At 43.6% G+C, this 18,786-nt stretch overlaps 1 protein-coding gene across 1 annotated transcript in view; it reads right to left on the bottom strand.

The window, feature by feature from the left end:
• The window catches only part of slc6a2 (solute carrier family 6 member 2), a 62,292-nt gene extending 54,834 nt beyond the window's left edge, over positions 1-7,458 (bottom strand). The window contains exons 1-3 of the mRNA XM_060911917.1: positions 7,370-7,458; positions 6,534-6,977; positions 1,496-1,627 (exon numbers count right to left, since the gene is read on the bottom strand). Coding sequence (XP_060767900.1) covers positions 1,496-1,627; positions 6,534-6,801 — 400 coding nt within the window. The 5' untranslated portion in view covers positions 6,802-6,977; positions 7,370-7,458. The remainder of the gene's footprint in view (positions 1-1,495; positions 1,628-6,533; positions 6,978-7,369) is intronic.
• Positions 7,459-18,786: the final 11,328 nt, after the last annotated feature.

Genomic DNA, 18,786 nt, shown 5'->3' on the forward strand with positions numbered 1-18,786 from the left:
AAACGCCGGGAAACGGGAATCCGCCAGGGTCCACGTATTCAATCTAGATCGTGTCTGGTCCGGTGCTGTGTAAACATTGAGAATACGCGGATACGCTGTGCTGAGCTCTAGCTGGCGTCGTCATTGGACAACGTCACTGTGACATCCACCTTCCTGATTCGCTGGCGTTGGTCATGTGACACGACTGCTGAAAAACGGCGCGGACTTCCGCCTTGTATCACCTTTCATTAAAGAGTATAAAAGTATGAAAATACTGCAAATACTGATGCAAATACTGCCCATTGTGTAGTTATGATTGTCTTTAGGCTTGCCATCCTTCCACTTGCAAGTGGTAAGTGATATGCGCTGGGATCACACACACAGCGGCTCAGTCCCGAATCGTGGCTCGTGCACTTCACTCGCGCGCTCTGTGAGCTGCGCAGGGCCGGAGTGTGCACCCTCCAGAGGGCACTCGCTGTTCAGGGCGGAGTGATTTGGAGTGCAGGATGCCTGCGGAGCCGAGCGTATCCGTGTATTGGCGTTGCTGTGTGCACGCGAATCGTGTATTGGTGTTGCTGTGTGCACACTAATCGTTTTAAAAACGTTAATCTGATGATCCGCTGATACGGTCTAATGTAAACTTGGCCTTAGTTTCCCCGGTCAGAGATTCGACCCAGACTTTGTTTAGAGCATTGAAGGCACCCCATACTTTGGATTTTTGACTTTCGATATCATGGGGCAGACTTGTTCAATTGCCTAGGTACTTAAAGTCATCGATTTTCGCTGTACTCGAGTTGTCAAGAGCATGAAGGGGGGTCATTAGTTTGAGGAATCCAGTACACAATTTATTCACCATACACTACCGTTCAAAAGATTGGGGTCACCCAGACAATTTTGCGTTTTCCATGAAAAGTCACACTTTTATTTACCACCATAAGTTGTAAAATGAATAGAAAATATAGTCAAGACATTTTTCTGGCCGTTTTGAGCATTTAATCGACCCCACAAATGTGATGCTCCAGAAACTCAATCTGCTCAAAGGAAGGTCAGTTTTATAGCTTCTCTAAAGAGCTCAACTGTTTTCAGCTGTGCTAACATGATTGTACAAGGGTTTTCTAATCATCCATTAGCCTTCTGAGGCAATGAGCAAACACATTGTACCATTAGAACACTGGAGTGAGAGTTGCTGGAAATGGGCCTCTATACACCTATGGAGATATTGCACCAAAAACCAGACATTTAGTAGAATTTAGCTAGAATAGTCATTTACCACATTAGCAATGTATAGAGTGTATTTCTGATTAGTTTAAAGTGATCTTCATTGAAAAGAACAGTGCTTTTCTTTCAAAAATAAGGAAATTTCTAAGTGACCCCAAACTTTTGAACGGTAGTGTATTACGTTGTAAATCTACAATAATGCATTTCATTTTTGAAACAGATACTACAGCCTACAAGATGATTAAGCTGGGTGTCTGTAAAACAAGCTTAAAAATCTTTATAAATTTTAAAAACGCACCTTTGAAAACAGGGCAGATCTTCCACACAGTGGCTGCCCCTTCTCTGTTATACTGACCCAAAGCCAGCTCCATGTAAAACAGTGGCATTCCCGCAATGAACAGGAACATGATGTATGGGATCAGAAAGGCCCCTGAAGACAGGATTCGCATGAGTGTTATCATTCCAGGAAAATAAAGAAGAAAGAATAGTGAGGAACTGAGAGGACTATCTGTACATGTACTACAATAAAACTTGACATACCTAAATGGTTATGTGGTGAGATTCATACACAGATATCTATAATCTATCTAAAGCTAAGGGATGAGCAGCGACCACACTGCATCCTGACAGTAAAACAATAGGTTTACAAAGTAAGCACTAGAGCACTAGTTGATACAGGATATGAGATAATCTTTGATTTCAGACACCAACAGATCTTGTGAGCATATCTTTTTTTTTTTTTTAATAGAAAACAGATGCCACATACAGAGCCACAGTGTTTGATCAGAAAATATCAAAGTTTTATATCTTCCTTGTTTAATGGAGGCTTGCAAAAATACTTTCACAGTTTGATACTCTAACCTATTTAAACAGATCGGAAAAAAATAATTGCATAAAAATATTATGTTTACACTGATATTGCCTTAAAAATACACAGCAACAGTTGTACAGTATCATTAATGAAAAGCACAGCCCAGGACCGTCCATATCCTATCTGACTTGATGTGTCGCTTTCTCATCAGTTAAATCGGAAAGTAGGAGGAGCTTCTCTGGAGGTTACTGGGTACTGAATTGATAGGCATGATTAGTATCTCATCTCATCTCATTATCTCTAGCCGCTTTATCCTGTTCTACAGGGTCGCAGGCAAGCTGGAGCCTATCCCAGCTGACTACGGGTGAAAGGCGGGGTACACCCTGGACAAGTCTCCAGGTCATCACAGGGCTGACACATAGACACAGACAACCATTCACACTCACATTCACACCTACGGTCAATTTAGAGTCACCAGTTAACCTAACCTGCATGTCTTTGGACTGTGGGGGAAACCGGAGCACCCGGAGGAAACCCATGCGGACACGGGGAGAACATGCAAACTCCGCACAGAAAGGCCCTCGCCGGCCACGGGGCTCGAACCCAGAACCTTCTTGCTGTGAGGCGACAGCGCTAACCACTACACCACCATGCCGCCCCATGATTAGTATTATGGATGTAAAAAACACTTTTTAGGTGCATTAAAAGTCTTTCTCACTTATAAAGTTAAATTAAGCATGAGACATGGTGAGCTTGTATATGAGCCATGTGAAGCCATGGCCTAAAGGTTAGAGAAGTGACTTTGAGACCAAAAGGATGCCGGTTCGGTTCTCTCAACCAGCAGGAATGGCTGAAGTGCCCTTGAGCAAGGCACCTAACCTCCAACTGCTCCCCAGGCTGTTCTGGGTCTATTGCTCTGGATAAGAGTGTCTGCTAAATTCCATCCATCCATCCATCCATCCATTATCTGTAGCCACTTTATCCTGTTCTACAGGGTCGCAGGCAAGCTGGAGCCTATCCCAGCTGACTACGGGCGAAAGGCGGGGTACACCCTGGACAAGTCGCCAGGTCATCACAGGGCTGACACATAGACACAGACAACCATTCACACTCACATTCACACCTACGCTCAATTTAGAGTCACCAGTTAACCTAACCTGCATGTCTTTGGACTGTGGGGGAAACCGGAGCACCCAGAGGAAACCCACGCGGACACGGGGAGAACATGCAAACTCCGCACAGAAAGGCCCTCGCCGGCCACAGGGCTCGAACCCAGGACCTTCTTGCTGTGAGGCGACAGCACTAACCACTACACCACCGTGCCGCCTCTGCTAAATTCCATTAACATAATGTATTAATGACAGCACACAAAGATAATAATAAAGAGCCTTTTCTCTGAAACACAGCCAAGGGTAGTAATATTTTAATCTTTTCCAAAAATACTGAGAAAACCTGCCAAAGTGACTCAAACAAAGTGAATAGGAAGCCATGTGGGATTTACCTCAACTGGAAGACTGTCGAAATTATTTGGATCACAGAAAAGAAAAATGGTTAAGTAAATAAAAACTGAATCTGAATCATTAAATTGCTGCTAAAGTTATTTAAATTTCTGCGCTCTTAAATATGCCAGAAAAAGGACTTTTGAGAATAGTGAAAAACTTTGGCAGACACTACACTAGCCTACATTTTTATTTTTGTGTCGTTAGAGAAGCAATTCCAGCCTGAGACATTAATCAGGGTGTCTGTGTGACTGATCGATTGTTGGTCTGCGCTATTTTTTTAGCTCCAGGCTTGGTTTGCATGTTACCTGGGCAAGAAAGTACTGTACTTAACTGCTGCGAGGGTACTTAACTACTTCATGGGTCAGCAGTGGAAATAACAGCAACGTGGAGGATTATGGGTAATTTGCTGAGTCAGGCTGTACCACACCATCCAGTGGAAAAGCTCTTTAGTGTGTTAAAGTTAGCACTAAAAAATAAAATGAAACGAGAACGAAAATAACCTGCTTTGAATAGATAGTGTCCTGTGAGATGATTTGATAGATGGACCCATAAATTCAATGACATAAAACATAAAAACTCATCACAAATCACTGCACAAACATGGAGTTTGAAACAGTGCATTCTATCAGAACACTATCACTGGTTTTCTTCAAGCAAGAACTTTTTTTTTTGCAATTAATTGACTTAGTAAGCAATTTTAACAATTTTTTTTTAATTTATAGACAGAATAAATCTGCATTGTATGGAATAATTACAAGTTAAACGTGCTGGAAACTAAACCTCTAATAATGTAACGAACACCTAAAGGTACACTAAAATCTTGTCTATGACTTCACTTGGTCACATGTTCTAATCAATGCAATACTTTTCCCCCCTCTCTTGTTGCACTGCTAGGGGGGAATTGCCATGGCCTAATGGTTAGAGAAGCAGCTTTGGGACCAAAGGTCACTGGGTTGAGTCCCAGGACCAGCAGCACTGGCTGAAGTGCCTTTGTGCAAGGCACAACATCTGTTCTGGCAAGAGTGATGGTGTACCTTGTGTCTGATTAGCCAAAGAAAAATAGCCTCAATGAGGCTGTAGCTAGGCGGCACGGTGGTGTAGTGGTTAGCGCTGTCGCCTCACAGCAAGAAGGTCCGGGTTCGAGCCCCATGGCCGGCGAGGGCCTTTCTGTATGGAGTTTGCATGTTCTCCCCGTGTCCGCATGGGTTTCCTCCGGGCGCTCTGGTTTCACCCACAGTCCAAAGACATGCAGGTTAGGTTAACTGGTGACTCTAAATTGACCGTAGGTGTGAATGTGAGTGTGAATGGTTGTCTGTGTCTATGTGTCAGCCCTGTGATGACCTGGTGACTTGTCCAGGGTGTACCCCGCCTTTCGCCCATAGTCAGCTGGGATAGGCTCCAGCTTGCCTGCGACCCTGTAGAAGGATAAAGCGGCTAGAGATAATGAGATGAGATGAGAGGCTGTAGCTCATACCGGCCAAGACGCCCATGAAATCGTAAATATGACAGATGGCGCCACCATCTTGATAATGTTTATGCACACCCACCTGGGGAACATTGTATGTGAGTTTGATCGAAATCCGATCAATCCTGTAGAAGGAATAATGATTTTTGTAAATTGTGGACGGACGATGGATGGACGACGGATGGCATGTGATCGCACAAGCTCATCCAGCCTGGCTTGCGGTGATGTGATTATGTGAACTGATGATGTGATTATCAGTTTGGGCAGTGTCTGGCCAAAACTAAACCACTAGGGGAAAAAAAAAACCCTAGACCTTTGCATTCTTAATCCATCTGTGGAAATCTCAAACTAAGTGCAAGAATCCATCACAGGTCATTAACAAACCCTCTGGACATTACTTTTGACACATTTATTATGCTTCACATTACTGCTCAATTCCTCCATCTGCTGAACACAAAAGATGCTCAACCTTTGATCCATGCTTTTATCACCACCCGTCTTGACTAATTTAATTCCCTTTGCATTGGCGCGCCAGATAAAACCCTACAACACTGATACACACAAAATTCCTCATCCGTAACACAAAATCTGCTCACATCACTGCTGTACTCCGTCTTGTTTTCAGCCTGCATCCAGCGCAAATATTATGACTGATTTCTGTGCTCTTCCATCAGAACATCCCTATTCATATTTCCAGGTCCTGGACTCCTCATTACTTCCGCAAACTTTGTTGGAAGAGGTTATGTTTTTACCTCCGTTCAAAAATTAGCGAACAGATTTGGATGAAATTTTGAGGAAATGGGCCAAAGAACGATTGACTCTTTTGACACAAATCCGGATATGTATGCAGATCCAGGATTTTTTTTCCCCCTTATGTAGCTCAAAAAGTAGCAAACAGATTTTGATGAAATTTGGTGGACAGCTTTCGTACCGTATTATCCTAGGTTCAAGTGATTTTATTTTGATCTTGATAACATGTTGCTTGGTGGAGGTCTGCACTCTACCGATTGTCCTTCTAGTTGTCCTTATGAGTTTAAGTTTGTCCACTATGGGCTGCAGGTTTTAGTGTCTTAGCATCTAAACATTGTGCTCAACTACTTCCAGGATCTCCAGGACTGCTCTTCGATCTCCTCTTTTAAAGGCGATCTAAAAATTCTCAACACGTTCATCTGTCTTCGTTTTCTAGACCTTTCTATCCTGTTTTGTTAGTGTGAGATTTTCTTCTTTGTTGTAGAGCAACCACAAGTTTGAGAACTTCTTCTTCTTCTTCTTCTTCTTCTTAGTAGCAGTAGTGTATATCTATTGCCCTGGCATATCATGCGATAGTAAAAATGCTTATAAACTCTTCTATGTGTGGTGCATAATGTAGGAGGAAATGTTCTTCGATTGAACTCTAGATAAGTCTGTGAGTGCTTGAGGCTTGTTTTGCCTGTTTATTTCCTTAACCCAGACTAGATGTCACTGGGATTGTGTCAGAAATGAAATGGGAAATTTCTGCACATGTTGGACTGCTGGTGAGAGTCAGTGACATGCATGATGTTTATTTTCGAGTACTCACCTCCACCGTTTTTGTAGCACAGATAAGGGAACCTCCACACGTTGGCCAGGTCCACAGCAAAGCCGATGACGGAGAGCAGGAAGTCCAGTTTCTTGCCCCACATCTCGCGCTCCGGTGCCTCGGTGCACGTGTGCGTGCGGGAGCTCGTGTACTGCAGACCGTTGCGCTCTTTGACCAGGATGAGCTCCACATCCTTCTTCTCGACGGCGTACGGTTTGAGCGGAGCCACCGACGCCAGCTTGTGCTCGGGCATCACCTGCACGTTCATGACGGTCGCTGGTGCGCACGCGGTGCCTGGAGAAAGCCGGGACGGGCGGCCGGCGTCCGAGTCGGCACTGGAGATGATGATGATTATGATGATGCAGTGGAGGAGGACTTTGAGGAAGAGGAGGGTGATAAGGACGAGTTTTTGGTCTTGGCGAGCTTGCTCCTGTGCTTCATCAGCTGGATTAGAGAGAGAGAGAGAGAGAGAGAGAGAAGGGGGGGTGTAAAGTTATGGAACTTTTTCATAATGTGATAAAACGCACGAGAGTGCTTGTTATTAGTTTTACTCGATTCTCAAGATACAGTTGCAAAGTTTGCGTGTTCGAATTAAAAAAAAAAACCAGCAATCATTCAATAATTAACATGTGCAGATGTTAACATCTGCACATGTTAATGAGGCCATTTGGCCAGAGGCGCGTTAACAGCATTAAGTTCTCGCGCGCACCGCTGGACAAGAGCCATTAAGACAAACCCATGCATTATAGATGAGCTGCTGTAATCGAAGCGCTGTGAAATTCAAATTAACGTCCATCGTTTGAGTAAAGCGTGGAAGTCGAGTTTAAAGTCCGTACTTGTGAGTCGGAGGTTGTTGGTTCATGCCCGGCTGCTTGCGAATCAGAAGCTGCTGCGCTTTCTCACAGCTAGAGCTCAAAGTGTTCCCTCCCTTAGAGTACAGGACCATTTAAATTGGCATCCTCCTATTTTTTCCACATGATATTTTATAACTCAACGTTTATTTACAGTGCCCTGCATAATTATTGGCACCCCTTGTAAAGATTAGTAAAAAGAGAAAAAAAATCCACCTTTTGGTGAAGTGAAGTGGCTTCATCTTACACTGGAAAAAAAAATTTGAGGAAAAAAAAATCAACCAACCTTTAATTGAAATAAATTTATTCAGAGAAAAGCAAATCCTTCATCAAGAAATAATTACTTTCAACAAAAAAAAAAAAAAAACGTATGTGCACAGGACATTTGCCTGATTAAAATTTACTCAAATTGAAGAAATTTTTCATCTACACCAGATAACTTTTGGTCCCTCTCTAAAAAGAGTAAAGGTTACTCTTTTGATAGAGCTGGTTATTATTATTATTATTATTATTATCTCATCTCATTATCTCTAGCCGCTTTATCCTGTTCTACAGGGTCGCAGGCAAGCTGGAGCCTATCCCAGCTGACTACGGGTGAAAGGCGGGGTACACCCTGGACAAGTCGCCAGGTCATCACAGGGCTGACACATAGACACAGACAACCATTCACACTCACATTCACACCTACGGTCAATTTAGAGTCACCAGTTAACCTAACCTGCATGTCTTTGGACTGTGGGGGAAACTGGAGCACCTGGAGGAAACCCATGCAGACACAGGGAGAACATGCAAACTCCACACAGAAAGGCCCTCGTCGGCTACGGGGCTCGAACCCGGACCTTCTTGCTGTGAGGCAACAGCGCTAACCACTACACCGCCGTGCCACCCATTATTATTATTTTTATTCTCATCTCATCTCATTATCTCTAGCCGCTTTATCCTTCTACAGGGTCGCAGGCAAGCTGGAGCCTATCCCAGCTGACTACGGGCGAAAGGCGGGGTACACCCTGGACAAGTCGCCAGGTCATCACAGGGCTGACACATAGACACAGACAACCATTCACACTCACATTCACACCTACGGTCAATTTAGAGTCACCAGTTAACCTAACCTGCATGTCTTTGGACTGTGGGGGAAACCGGAGCACCCGAAGGAAACCCACGCGGACACGGGGAGGACATGCAAACTCCACACAGAAAGGCCCTCGCCGGCCCCGGGGCTCGAACCCAGGACCTTCTTGCTGTGAGGCGACAGCGCTAACCACTACACCACCGTGCCGCCCCTATTATTTTTTTTATTATTATTATTATTATTATTTATTTTCTTTTTTACCCCAGAGTCAATTCTCCTTAATTCAATGTTAATATTTTACTCTTTGGGTGGTATATTTGACTCTATTCAGTGTGTCTTGGAACGAACTCTTGTACTATTTTACTCAGTTCAGAGCCACAACCAACTGTTGAGAGAAACGGTACAATTCCGTAATTTTGCTCCCACTCCAACTCCAAATTTTACTCTCCAAACTCAAAATAGAGCAAAATTAACTATTTTTGAGGAAAATACTTTTAACTCTGGAAAAATTGCTCAGTCATTTTCCCCTGTGTGCCACTATTATTGGCACCCCTGGAAATTATAGTGAACACAATGTAACTCGAGCATGTTTCTTATTAAAATTGTACATTTGTGAGTTGATTGGAGTGCGTAGGAATTTTCAAGCTGTAATCCATGACTTCCTGATTATCTGTGGTACAAATATGAGGTCACACAGAGACCAAATTCCCTTGGTCATCCATCAACATGGGAACGATAAGAGAACACATAAACCAAGTGAGGGAGAAGTGTGTTGACCTTCATAAGTCAGGAAATGGTTATTCAAAAAAATAGTGACTTGCCTGAAAATGTCCATGTTAGGGCAATGATTAAAAAAGTAGGCACCAACTGGAACTGTTACAAATTTGCCTGGAAGAGGATCCTAGTTTATTTTGCCCCCATGTACAGTAAGGAGGGATGGTAAGAGAGGCTAAATAAATAAATAAATAAATAAATAATCTCCAAGGAGGGCGGCACGGTGGTGTAGTGGTTAGCGCTGTCGCCTCACAGCAAGAAGGTCCGGGGTTGAGCCCCGTGGCCGGCGAGGGCCTTTCTGTGTGGAGTTTGCATGTTCTCCCTGTGTCCGCATGGGTTTCCTCCGGGTGCTCCGGTTTCCCCCACAGTCCAAAGACATGCAGGTTAGGTTAACTGGTGACTCTAAATTGACCGTAGGTGTGAATGTGAGTGTGAATGGTTGTCTGTGTCTATGTGTCAGCCCTGTGATGACCTGGCTACTTGTCCAGGGTGTACCCCGCCTTTCGCCCGTAGTCAGCTGGGATAGGCTCCAGCTTGCCTGCGACCCTGTAGAACAGGATAAAGCGGCTAGAGATAATGAGATGAGATGAGATCTCCAAGGATCACTGTTGGTGAATGAGAAGAAAAAAACACCATCAGACACCACCTCCATGCCAACAGATTATTTGGAAGATCTGCCAGGAAAAAAAAAGAAAAGCCTTTTCTGTTTGTGAAACACTACTACAACTTTGACTGGAACTGTGTTCTATGGTCTGATGGAACAAAAATGGAGGTTTTGCCAATAAACACTCAAAGTGGGCTTGGTGTAAAAAAGAAGGATGGCTATAATGGAAAGAACCCAGTCCCAACTGTAAAATATGGTGAATGTTCTGCAATGTTTTGGGGCTGTTTTTCATCCAAAGGCCCTGGAAACCTTGTTATGATAACTGGTATCATAGACTCCATGAAATACCAGAAAATTTTTGGCATCATCGACTCCATGAAATACCAGGCCATTTTAAATTAAAATCTGGCTGCCTCTGCCAGGAAACTAAAACTGGGTTATCATTAAATCTTCCAGTAGGACAATGATCTGAAACATATGTCCAAATCAACACAAAAATGGTTTGCTGAGCACAGAATCAAGCTTCTGCCATGGCCATCTCAGTCCCCTGACCTGAACCCCAGTGAAAACCTATGGGGTGAGCTGAAGAGGAGCGAGCACAAGGAGAGAGGGCCGAGGACCCTGGATGATCTGGAGAGGTTGTGTAAAGAGGAATGGACTCAGATGCCCTGCTCTGTGTCTCCAACCTTATAAAATGTTCTCGGATAAAACTCAGTGCTGTTTTACTGGCAAAGGAGGTTGTACAAAGTATTAAATGCAGGGGTGCCAATAATAGTGGCACATGTTTTTGTTGAAAATAATTATTTCTTGATGAGGGGATTTACTTTTCCATGAATACATTTATTTCAATTAAAGGTGTATTTTTTTTTCTTTTTTTCAGTGTGAGATGAAGTGACCACCAAAATATGGATTTTTTTCTTACCTTTTTTACTGATATTTACAAGGGGTGCCAATAATTGTTGAGGATATCAGTTGGTATAATCCAGCAAGTTGGGATTAGGATGTTGATGTAGCATGCTGACTTTTGGGTAAAAATGACTATTTCTGGGCTGTAGACACCAGTGCTAGTCCATAATCCAACATAATTGGTGGTGTATACGGGCGGCATGGTGGTGTAGTGGTTAGCACGGTTGTCTCACAGCAAGAAGGTTCCGGGTTCAAGCCCGGCGGCCGGCGAGGGCCTTTCTGTGTGGAGTTTGCATATTCTCACCGTGTCTGCGTGGGTTTCCTCCGGGTGCTCCAGTTTCCCCCACAGTCCAAAGACATGCAGTTAGGTTAACGTGTGGTGGCCTTGGGCTGAAGTGCCCTTGAGCAAGGTACCGAACCCCTGACTGCTCCCTGGGCGCTGTAGTGTGGCTGCCCACTGTTCTGTGTGTGTGTGTTCACTGCTTCAGATGGGTTAAATGCAGAGGATGAATTTCACTGTGCTTGAAGTTTGCATGTGACAAATAAAGGTTTCTTCTTCTTCATAATCTCATCTCATTATCTCTAGCCACTTTATCCTGTTCTATAGGGTCGCAGGCAAGCTGGAGCCTATCCCAGCTGACTATGGGCGAAAGGCGGGGTACACCCTGGACAAGTCGCCAGGTCATCACAGGGCTGACACATAGACACAGACAACCATTCACACTCACATTCACACCTACGGTCAATTTAGAGTCACCAGTTAACCTAACCTGCATGTCTTTGGACTGTGGGGGGAAACCGGAGCACCCGGAGGAAACCCATGCGGACACGGGGAGAACATGCAAACTCCACACAGAAAGGCCTTCGCCGGCCACGGGGCTCGAACCCGGACCTTCTTGCTGTGAGGCGACAGCGCTAACCACTACACCACCGTGCCGCCCCTTCTTCATAATGTTACAGAAAACAGGTGAGGTCATTTTAAGTAGCTAGAAGAAATGATAATAGTTATGTAGCAGCTCAAAATTTGGTAACATTAGGTTATCTGTAAATATAATTATGCAAGAATTAAATCTGATCTTTAACGGTTTTTTACAAGAGGCCAACTTCAGCCATTAGCAAGTGTACTTTTTGTTAACAGGCTATCACTGACTATCAGCCAAGAAGTTATTCGACATCATGTCTCAAGGAAAAAAAAAAAGTTCAACTAAATTTGAATATAAGTTAAATGTGAATGAAAACGTATGTTTCTTGCAGTTGCAGCCGGTTTATTTCACAAACTTTTTCTGGTTGCTGCTGTATCTCAACAGGCAAATTCTCAAACAGGAAAATTTTTGAAAACAAATATTGATGCAATGAACCTGAACTTAAGTACACTTCAAAAAAGACATCTCAAGACTAGTCTGATTAGTTTGAGGCAGAATGTTTACAATGTATGTCAGATAAGGACACAAGCTGCTGACTCTTATCCCATTAGAGACATTCACTAAAACGTGGCTAATTTGCATGTCCGTTGTTTTATATAGTGCTGGAGAGATTAGAGAACGGAGATGTGCAAATGAACCTGACTAAGTATATGGGTTCAGTGCAGGTTAACCTTTGTGCCAGTTCCCATATTCTCACCAAAAGTTCTGCAAAAAAGTAAATAGATAAAAACAAGACCTTCTTAAAATGTTATCATCTTCCGTTTAATTGTATGTTTCTCTTCTCTTCTTCTTCATAGATTCGATTACCTGTTTTCTAAGAAGCAGTAAAAGCATTGTGTTCCATGTGTAATCGAATCCTGCGTGGCTTTAGCCAAAGGCTATGATTTCTATTAGATATGGGTGATCAGTTCATCGCATTAAAGTCAGCGAATGTCCATTTAAAGCTTTCCAGTGCTTCTTTTATAAAACCTTTACGGTCCTGTTTTTGGGCGGTTTTTGCTGATACTCGGGCAAAGATTAAATAATATAAGGGACCTGGTTATGCTGATTAATGCAATCATTAAGGACATCTTCTCTCTACAGGAACAGGAATTTGTTCATAATATTTCAGGAAGTTGCTGTACACATGGGACATGGCAACCCCAGCAAAGGACAAACAAACAAGATGGATTGCACTGTGGCATACCCCAAACACGGATCCTCCACCATCATCGATCCTATTTGTTTCCACAAAATCTCTGCTGATGCTGTGAAATAAAAATGATCATGAGTTTTTAAGAGAACAGCAACAACAGGTTTACACATACTGCTCTTATGTACACTTCAGAAACATCCATCCATCATCTATAGCTGCTTATCCTGTGCAGGGTCGCGGGCGAGCTGGAGCCTATCCCAGCTGACTATGGGCGAAAGGCGGGGTACACCCTGGACAAATTGCCAGGTCATCACAGGACTGACACATAGAGACAAACAACCATTCACATTCACACCTACGGTCAATTTAGAGCCACCAATTAGCCTAACCTGCATGTCTTTGGACTGTGGGGGAAAACGGAGCACCCGGAGGAAACCCACGCGGACACGGGGAGAACATGCAAACTCCGCACAGAAAGGCCCTCGTCAGCCACTAGGCTTGAAGCCAGAACCTTCTTGCTGTGAGGCGACAGTGCAAACCACTACACCACCGTACCGCCTATTTAGAAGTGGTCCGAAGTAAATATGAAAGTACAACCCCGATTCCAAAAAAGTTGGGACAAAGTACAAATTGTAAATAAAAACGGAATGCGGAAGTTTCAAAATTCCATATTTTATTCAGAATAGAACATAGATGACATATCAAATGTTTAAACTGAGAAAATGTATCATTTAAAGAGAAAAATTAGGTGATTTTAAATTTCATGACAACAACACATCTCAAAAAAGTTGGGACAAGGCCATGTTTACCACTGTGAGACATCCCCTTTTCTCTTTACAACAGTCTGTAAACGTCTGGGGACTGAGGAGACAAGTTGCTCAGGTTTAGGGATAGGAATGTTAACCCATTCTTGTCTAATGTAGGATTCTAGTTGCTCAACTGTCTTAGGTCTTTTTTGTCGTATCTTCCGTTTTATGATGCGCCAAATGTTTTCTATGGGTGAAAGATGTGGACTGCAGACTGGCCAGTTCAGTGCCCGGACCCTTCTTCTACGCAGCCATGATGCTGTAATTGATGCAGTATGTGGTTTGGCATTGTCATGTTGGAAAATGCAAGGTCTTCCCTGAAAGAGACGTCATCTGGATGGGAGCATACAGTATGTTGCTTTAGAACCTGGATATACCTTTCAGCATTGATGGTGTCTTTCCAGATGTGTAAGCTGCCCATGCCACACGCACTAATGCAACCCCATACCATCAGAGATGCAGGCTTCTGAACTGAGCGCTGATAACAACTTGGGTCGTCCTTCTCCTCTTTAGTCCGAATGACACGGCGTCCCTGATTTCCATAAAGAACTTCAAATTTTGATTCGTCTGACCACAGAACAGTTTTCCACTTTGCCACAGTCCATTTTAAATGAGCCTTGGCCCAGAGAAGACATCTGCGCTTCTGGATCATGTTTAGATACGGCTTCTTCTTTGAACTATAGAGTTTTAGCTGGCAACGGCAGATGGCACGGTGAATTGTGTTCACAGATAATGTTCTCTGGAAATATTCCTGAGCCCATTTTGTGATTTCCAATACAGAAGCATGCCTGTATGTGATGCAGTGCCGTCTAAGGGCCCGAAGATCACGGGCACCCAGTATGGTTTTCCGGCCTTGACCCTTACGCACAGAGATTCTTCCAGATTCTCTGAATCTTTTGATGATATTATGCACTGTAGATGATGATATGTTCAAACTCTTTGCAATTTTACACTGTCGAACTCCTTTCTGATATTGCTCCACTATTTGTCGGCACAGAATTAGGGGGATTGGTGATCCTCTTCCCATCTTTACTTCTGAGAGCCGCTGCCACTCCAAGATGCTCTTTTTATACCCAGTCATGTTAATGACTTATTGCCAATTGACCTAATGAGTTGCAATTTGGTCCTCCAGCTGTTCCTTTTTTGTACCTTTAACTTTTCCAGCCTCTTATTGCCCCTGTCCCAACTTTTTTGAGATGTGTTGCTGTAATGAAATTTCAAATGAGCCAAAATTTGGCATGAAATTTCAAAATGTCTCACTTTTGACATTTGATATGTTGCCTATGTTCTATTGTGAATACAATATCAGTTTTTGAGATTTGTAAATTATTGCATTCTGTTTTTATTTACAATTTGTAATTTGTCCCAACTTTTTTGGAATCGGGGTTGTAGTAGTAGTAATTTCATGTTACTGCTGATCAGTTTCTTCCAAGAAAAAAACCTGTTTAACCTATGACCTTTGTCTGAGAAATGCCCAAATAATGCGCATTTATAGAAAAGTCTTTATAGCACTTGTTTGCCATGGAAAATTCCAATTTGATCTCATGCTTGCAAAGTGATTACATCAGTTTGTATGAAGAATTATGGAGATTTGGATTTGAGTTAGTTCTGGATTTGCATTTGTTTTAAGGAGTGATATGAAATCAAGCAAATATCATTCCATTTTGTTAAGAGGGAAGCCCTGGCCTGTTGTTGTTGTTGCTGTTGGCTCCTTCGATCTCGAAAGATCATGGTGATCTGCACCAGTGGTCATCCATCAGCTGTCGAGTTGCAGCGCCTAGTATGACTGTATAGGCCGATGCGTGAGCCGCACGGTCTGCTACAGTTGCTGCAGGTGAAGTTGCTTGGTCAGGTGTCTGCTGATGCCATCTGCAGTCTCCGCTGTCGTCAGCTGCTTCTCTAACCATTAGGCCATGAAGAGAGAGACTCCCCCCACCAAGTCTCTCTCTCCATGGCCTAATGGTTAGAGAAGCAGCTTTGGGACCAAAAGGTCACTGGTTTGATTCCCTGGACCAGCAGCAATGGCTAAAGTGCCCTTAAGTAAGGCACCTAACCCCCAACTGCTCCCCGGGCTGCTGTGGGTATGTTGTATGTTGCTCTAGATAAGAGCGTCTGCTAAATGTCTTTAATGTAATGTTAAAATTTGGCATGAGATCAGTTTTCATCATTGGACAAAGATGTCAAACACCACATTTGAGCAAACAACATACATTTCATGACTTAGGACCAGCTTAAACAAAGCCTATAGTGTAAATTGTAACGATCTCTGGGCTTGTCTGGTTTTCCTGTTTTGTGTTGGCTCCTTCCACCTGCTCACCTGAGGCCTGTCTCACCTGGTTCAGCCTCCATATAAGATCAGTTTGGCAGATATCAGATAGAGAGGAAGGGATTCGTGGCAGTTGTCCTTTTTGGACCTTCTTGGTTTGTGCTTTTTTGTTTGTTTGTTTTTTTGCATTATTTTGTTTACCTTTAACTCTTTCTTCACTTTAAGTTTTGTTTATTCCAATAAATCCTTGAGTTTTCTAATTTAAAGATGTTTGTCCTCCTCTTTTGTTAGGTCACGAGGAGGTCTTTTGTACGGTCTTGAGCCGGGTCATAACAACATGCAAACAAGAGTCATCAGGAGATGACGTATCCCCCCCCAGCCCCCACATGAAACCCCACTCCAAATTTTCCTAAGTTGAATTGGTTGCCATGGAAATCCGGAAAAAAATAAAACTAACAGAAATCCCAAAATATCAAAAAGCACAACTCCTCTAGTCACTTTATATAACTGTCACGTTTCGTGAAAAAAAAAATCCTAATAGTTTTTGAGTTATGCTCCAGAAACTAAAATGTTTACAGACGGACGGACAGACGGACACAGCGATAGCTACGGTATATCCTTCCGCATTATATGCTGGTGGGATAATGAACATACTAGCAAATGTTAGCTTTTTCAGAACAGTGTTGTCAAGTCATGCTGCTTCTATGTCACATCTATCCACAGAATTATAAGCACAGCAGGATAAAAAATAAAAAGCTAAGCATGACCAAAATAAAAGGCGGTTTGTGAGAAGGGTCTTCTTTTCTTTTCTTTAGGAAATGGTCCATAAAATGCTTGAAACTGGTTTGGACAGCACATGGCAGGTGAGCCTTTGGGCTCTGGGCGAAAGGTTAATCATTAAGCAAAACAAAATACAGACCTGTGTTTTTTTGTTTGTTCTCATCTCTCATCTCATTATCTCTAGCCGCTTTATCCTGTCCTACAGGGTCGCAGGCAAGCTGGAGCCTATCCCAGCTGACTACGGGCGAAAGGCGGGGTACACCCTGGACAAGTCGCCAGGTCATCACAGGGCTGACACATAGACACAGACAACCATTCACACTCACATTCACACCTACGGTCAATTTATGCCGCTTTTCCACTACAAACGCGGCTGAGCCGTGCCGTGCTGAGTCGAGCTGAGCGGGGCTGTTGGAGTTGCATTTCGACTACAACCGCGCTGAACCGTGCTGGCTGGAAGTGGGTGGACACATTGGGTGGAGTTAGCGAAAGTGGGTGGACGTCACGTGATGTCGTTAAGCAGCGCAAACAGTGACATCAGTGACAGTGGCGGAACAAGTCAGAGCGGGGGCGGGGCAAATGACCGGGCCCTTTATTAAAGCTTATCATAATATCATTTTAGGCTACAAAATGTCCGCAACTGCGGTGTTTACCAATTTCAACACTACCGGGTGCAACTATGTTATTTAGTACATCAAATCCTTCAAACGAACATGTAACTCAGAAACAAAAAACATTAGGATACTGTACATGGCTCATAATAAAACATCAATAGCCTATACTGCGCACATTATTTGAAGGGCATACGAATGAGCGCTCAGAGGTTGCAACGGTGACAGGAAGAGTCAGAAATAAAAGGAGGGCAGTGCAAACCTCACTGAATGCACTGTGTTTACCAATTTCAACACTACGGGGTGCAACTATGTTATTTTGTACATTAAGTCCTTCAAACGAACATGTAACTCAGAAACAAAAAAACAGGTGACATATACTGTACATGGCTCATAATAAAACATCAATAGCCTACTGCGCGCATTATTTGAAGGGCATACGACGAGCCTTGCGCTCCGCGAACTCGTCCACGATGCTCTGTATGTCACTGATTCAGTGACCTTTTAAGCGGTAGTCTCACGACCCGGATAGTAAACAATAAACATGGAGGACATGGAGTCGTTAGTGTTGCTGGTCTTGGTGCTGTGGCTTGTTGTCACCGACAACGCCAACAGATACTGGCAAGAGTGTATAGATGAGGTGAGGCGCATAAGGCTTCAGAAATTCTCGTAATTCGTAATTATTCTTCTTCCGGGTTTGCGGTGTTGACAGATCCCAGCGTGCTCGCGGGGCGTGTGTGGGCATGTGAGGACACTCCTCCTCACCAATCAGTGCACAGGGGAGTGTCTGCTCACGCCCCCAGCCTCACTCGGCACGGCTTGGCTCACTTCAGCCCCACTCCAAAACGGTGCGAGTTTTAGGGGCTAAGCAGGGCTGAAGCGAGCTGAGTCGTGCTGGTTTTTGGTAGTCGAAACGCGAGCCGTGTCGGGCTGAAGTGAGCTGAAGCGAGCTGAAGTGAGCTGAAAAAGGGTAGTGGAAAAGGGCCATTAGAGTCACCAGTTAACCTAACCTGCATGTCTTTGGACTGTGGGGGAAACCGGAGCACCCGGAGGCAACAGCGCTAACCACTACACCACCGTGCCGCTCTGTTTGTTTGTTTTCTTTTCTAAATTACATTACTTCCTTTCAGATCAAAATCAAAGGTTTGCAGAATCAACCAACGAGCTATTTGAAATAGGAAACAGTCCCCATTTTTCTTGTACTATGCAAATTTGTAACAATCTGCGCAACTCAAGTTGCACGCAAAGATACACAGGTTGAGTTGAAGGTGAGGAGTGGAATTCACATTCATATTTCTTTTTCTTACAACTTCACTGATATGATCCTCATCAGCCTTGCTTGTTTGAATAAATATAAACAAATATCTCCTGAGATAAGGTTGATGAATTGAAGACATAATCCAGTAGCATTTCTGCATGGCCTGAATGTTAGAGAAGCAGCTTTGGGACCAAAAGGTCGTCTCCTGGACCAGCAGAAAAATGTGTGGGTTGGGGGAGTGAATGAACAGCACTTTTTCCTCCCTCG

The sequence above is a fragment of the Neoarius graeffei genome, chromosome 27 (genome assembly GCF_027579695.1).
Source record: "Neoarius graeffei isolate fNeoGra1 chromosome 27, fNeoGra1.pri, whole genome shotgun sequence".
Taxonomy (NCBI): domain Eukaryota; kingdom Metazoa; phylum Chordata; class Actinopteri; order Siluriformes; family Ariidae; genus Neoarius; species Neoarius graeffei.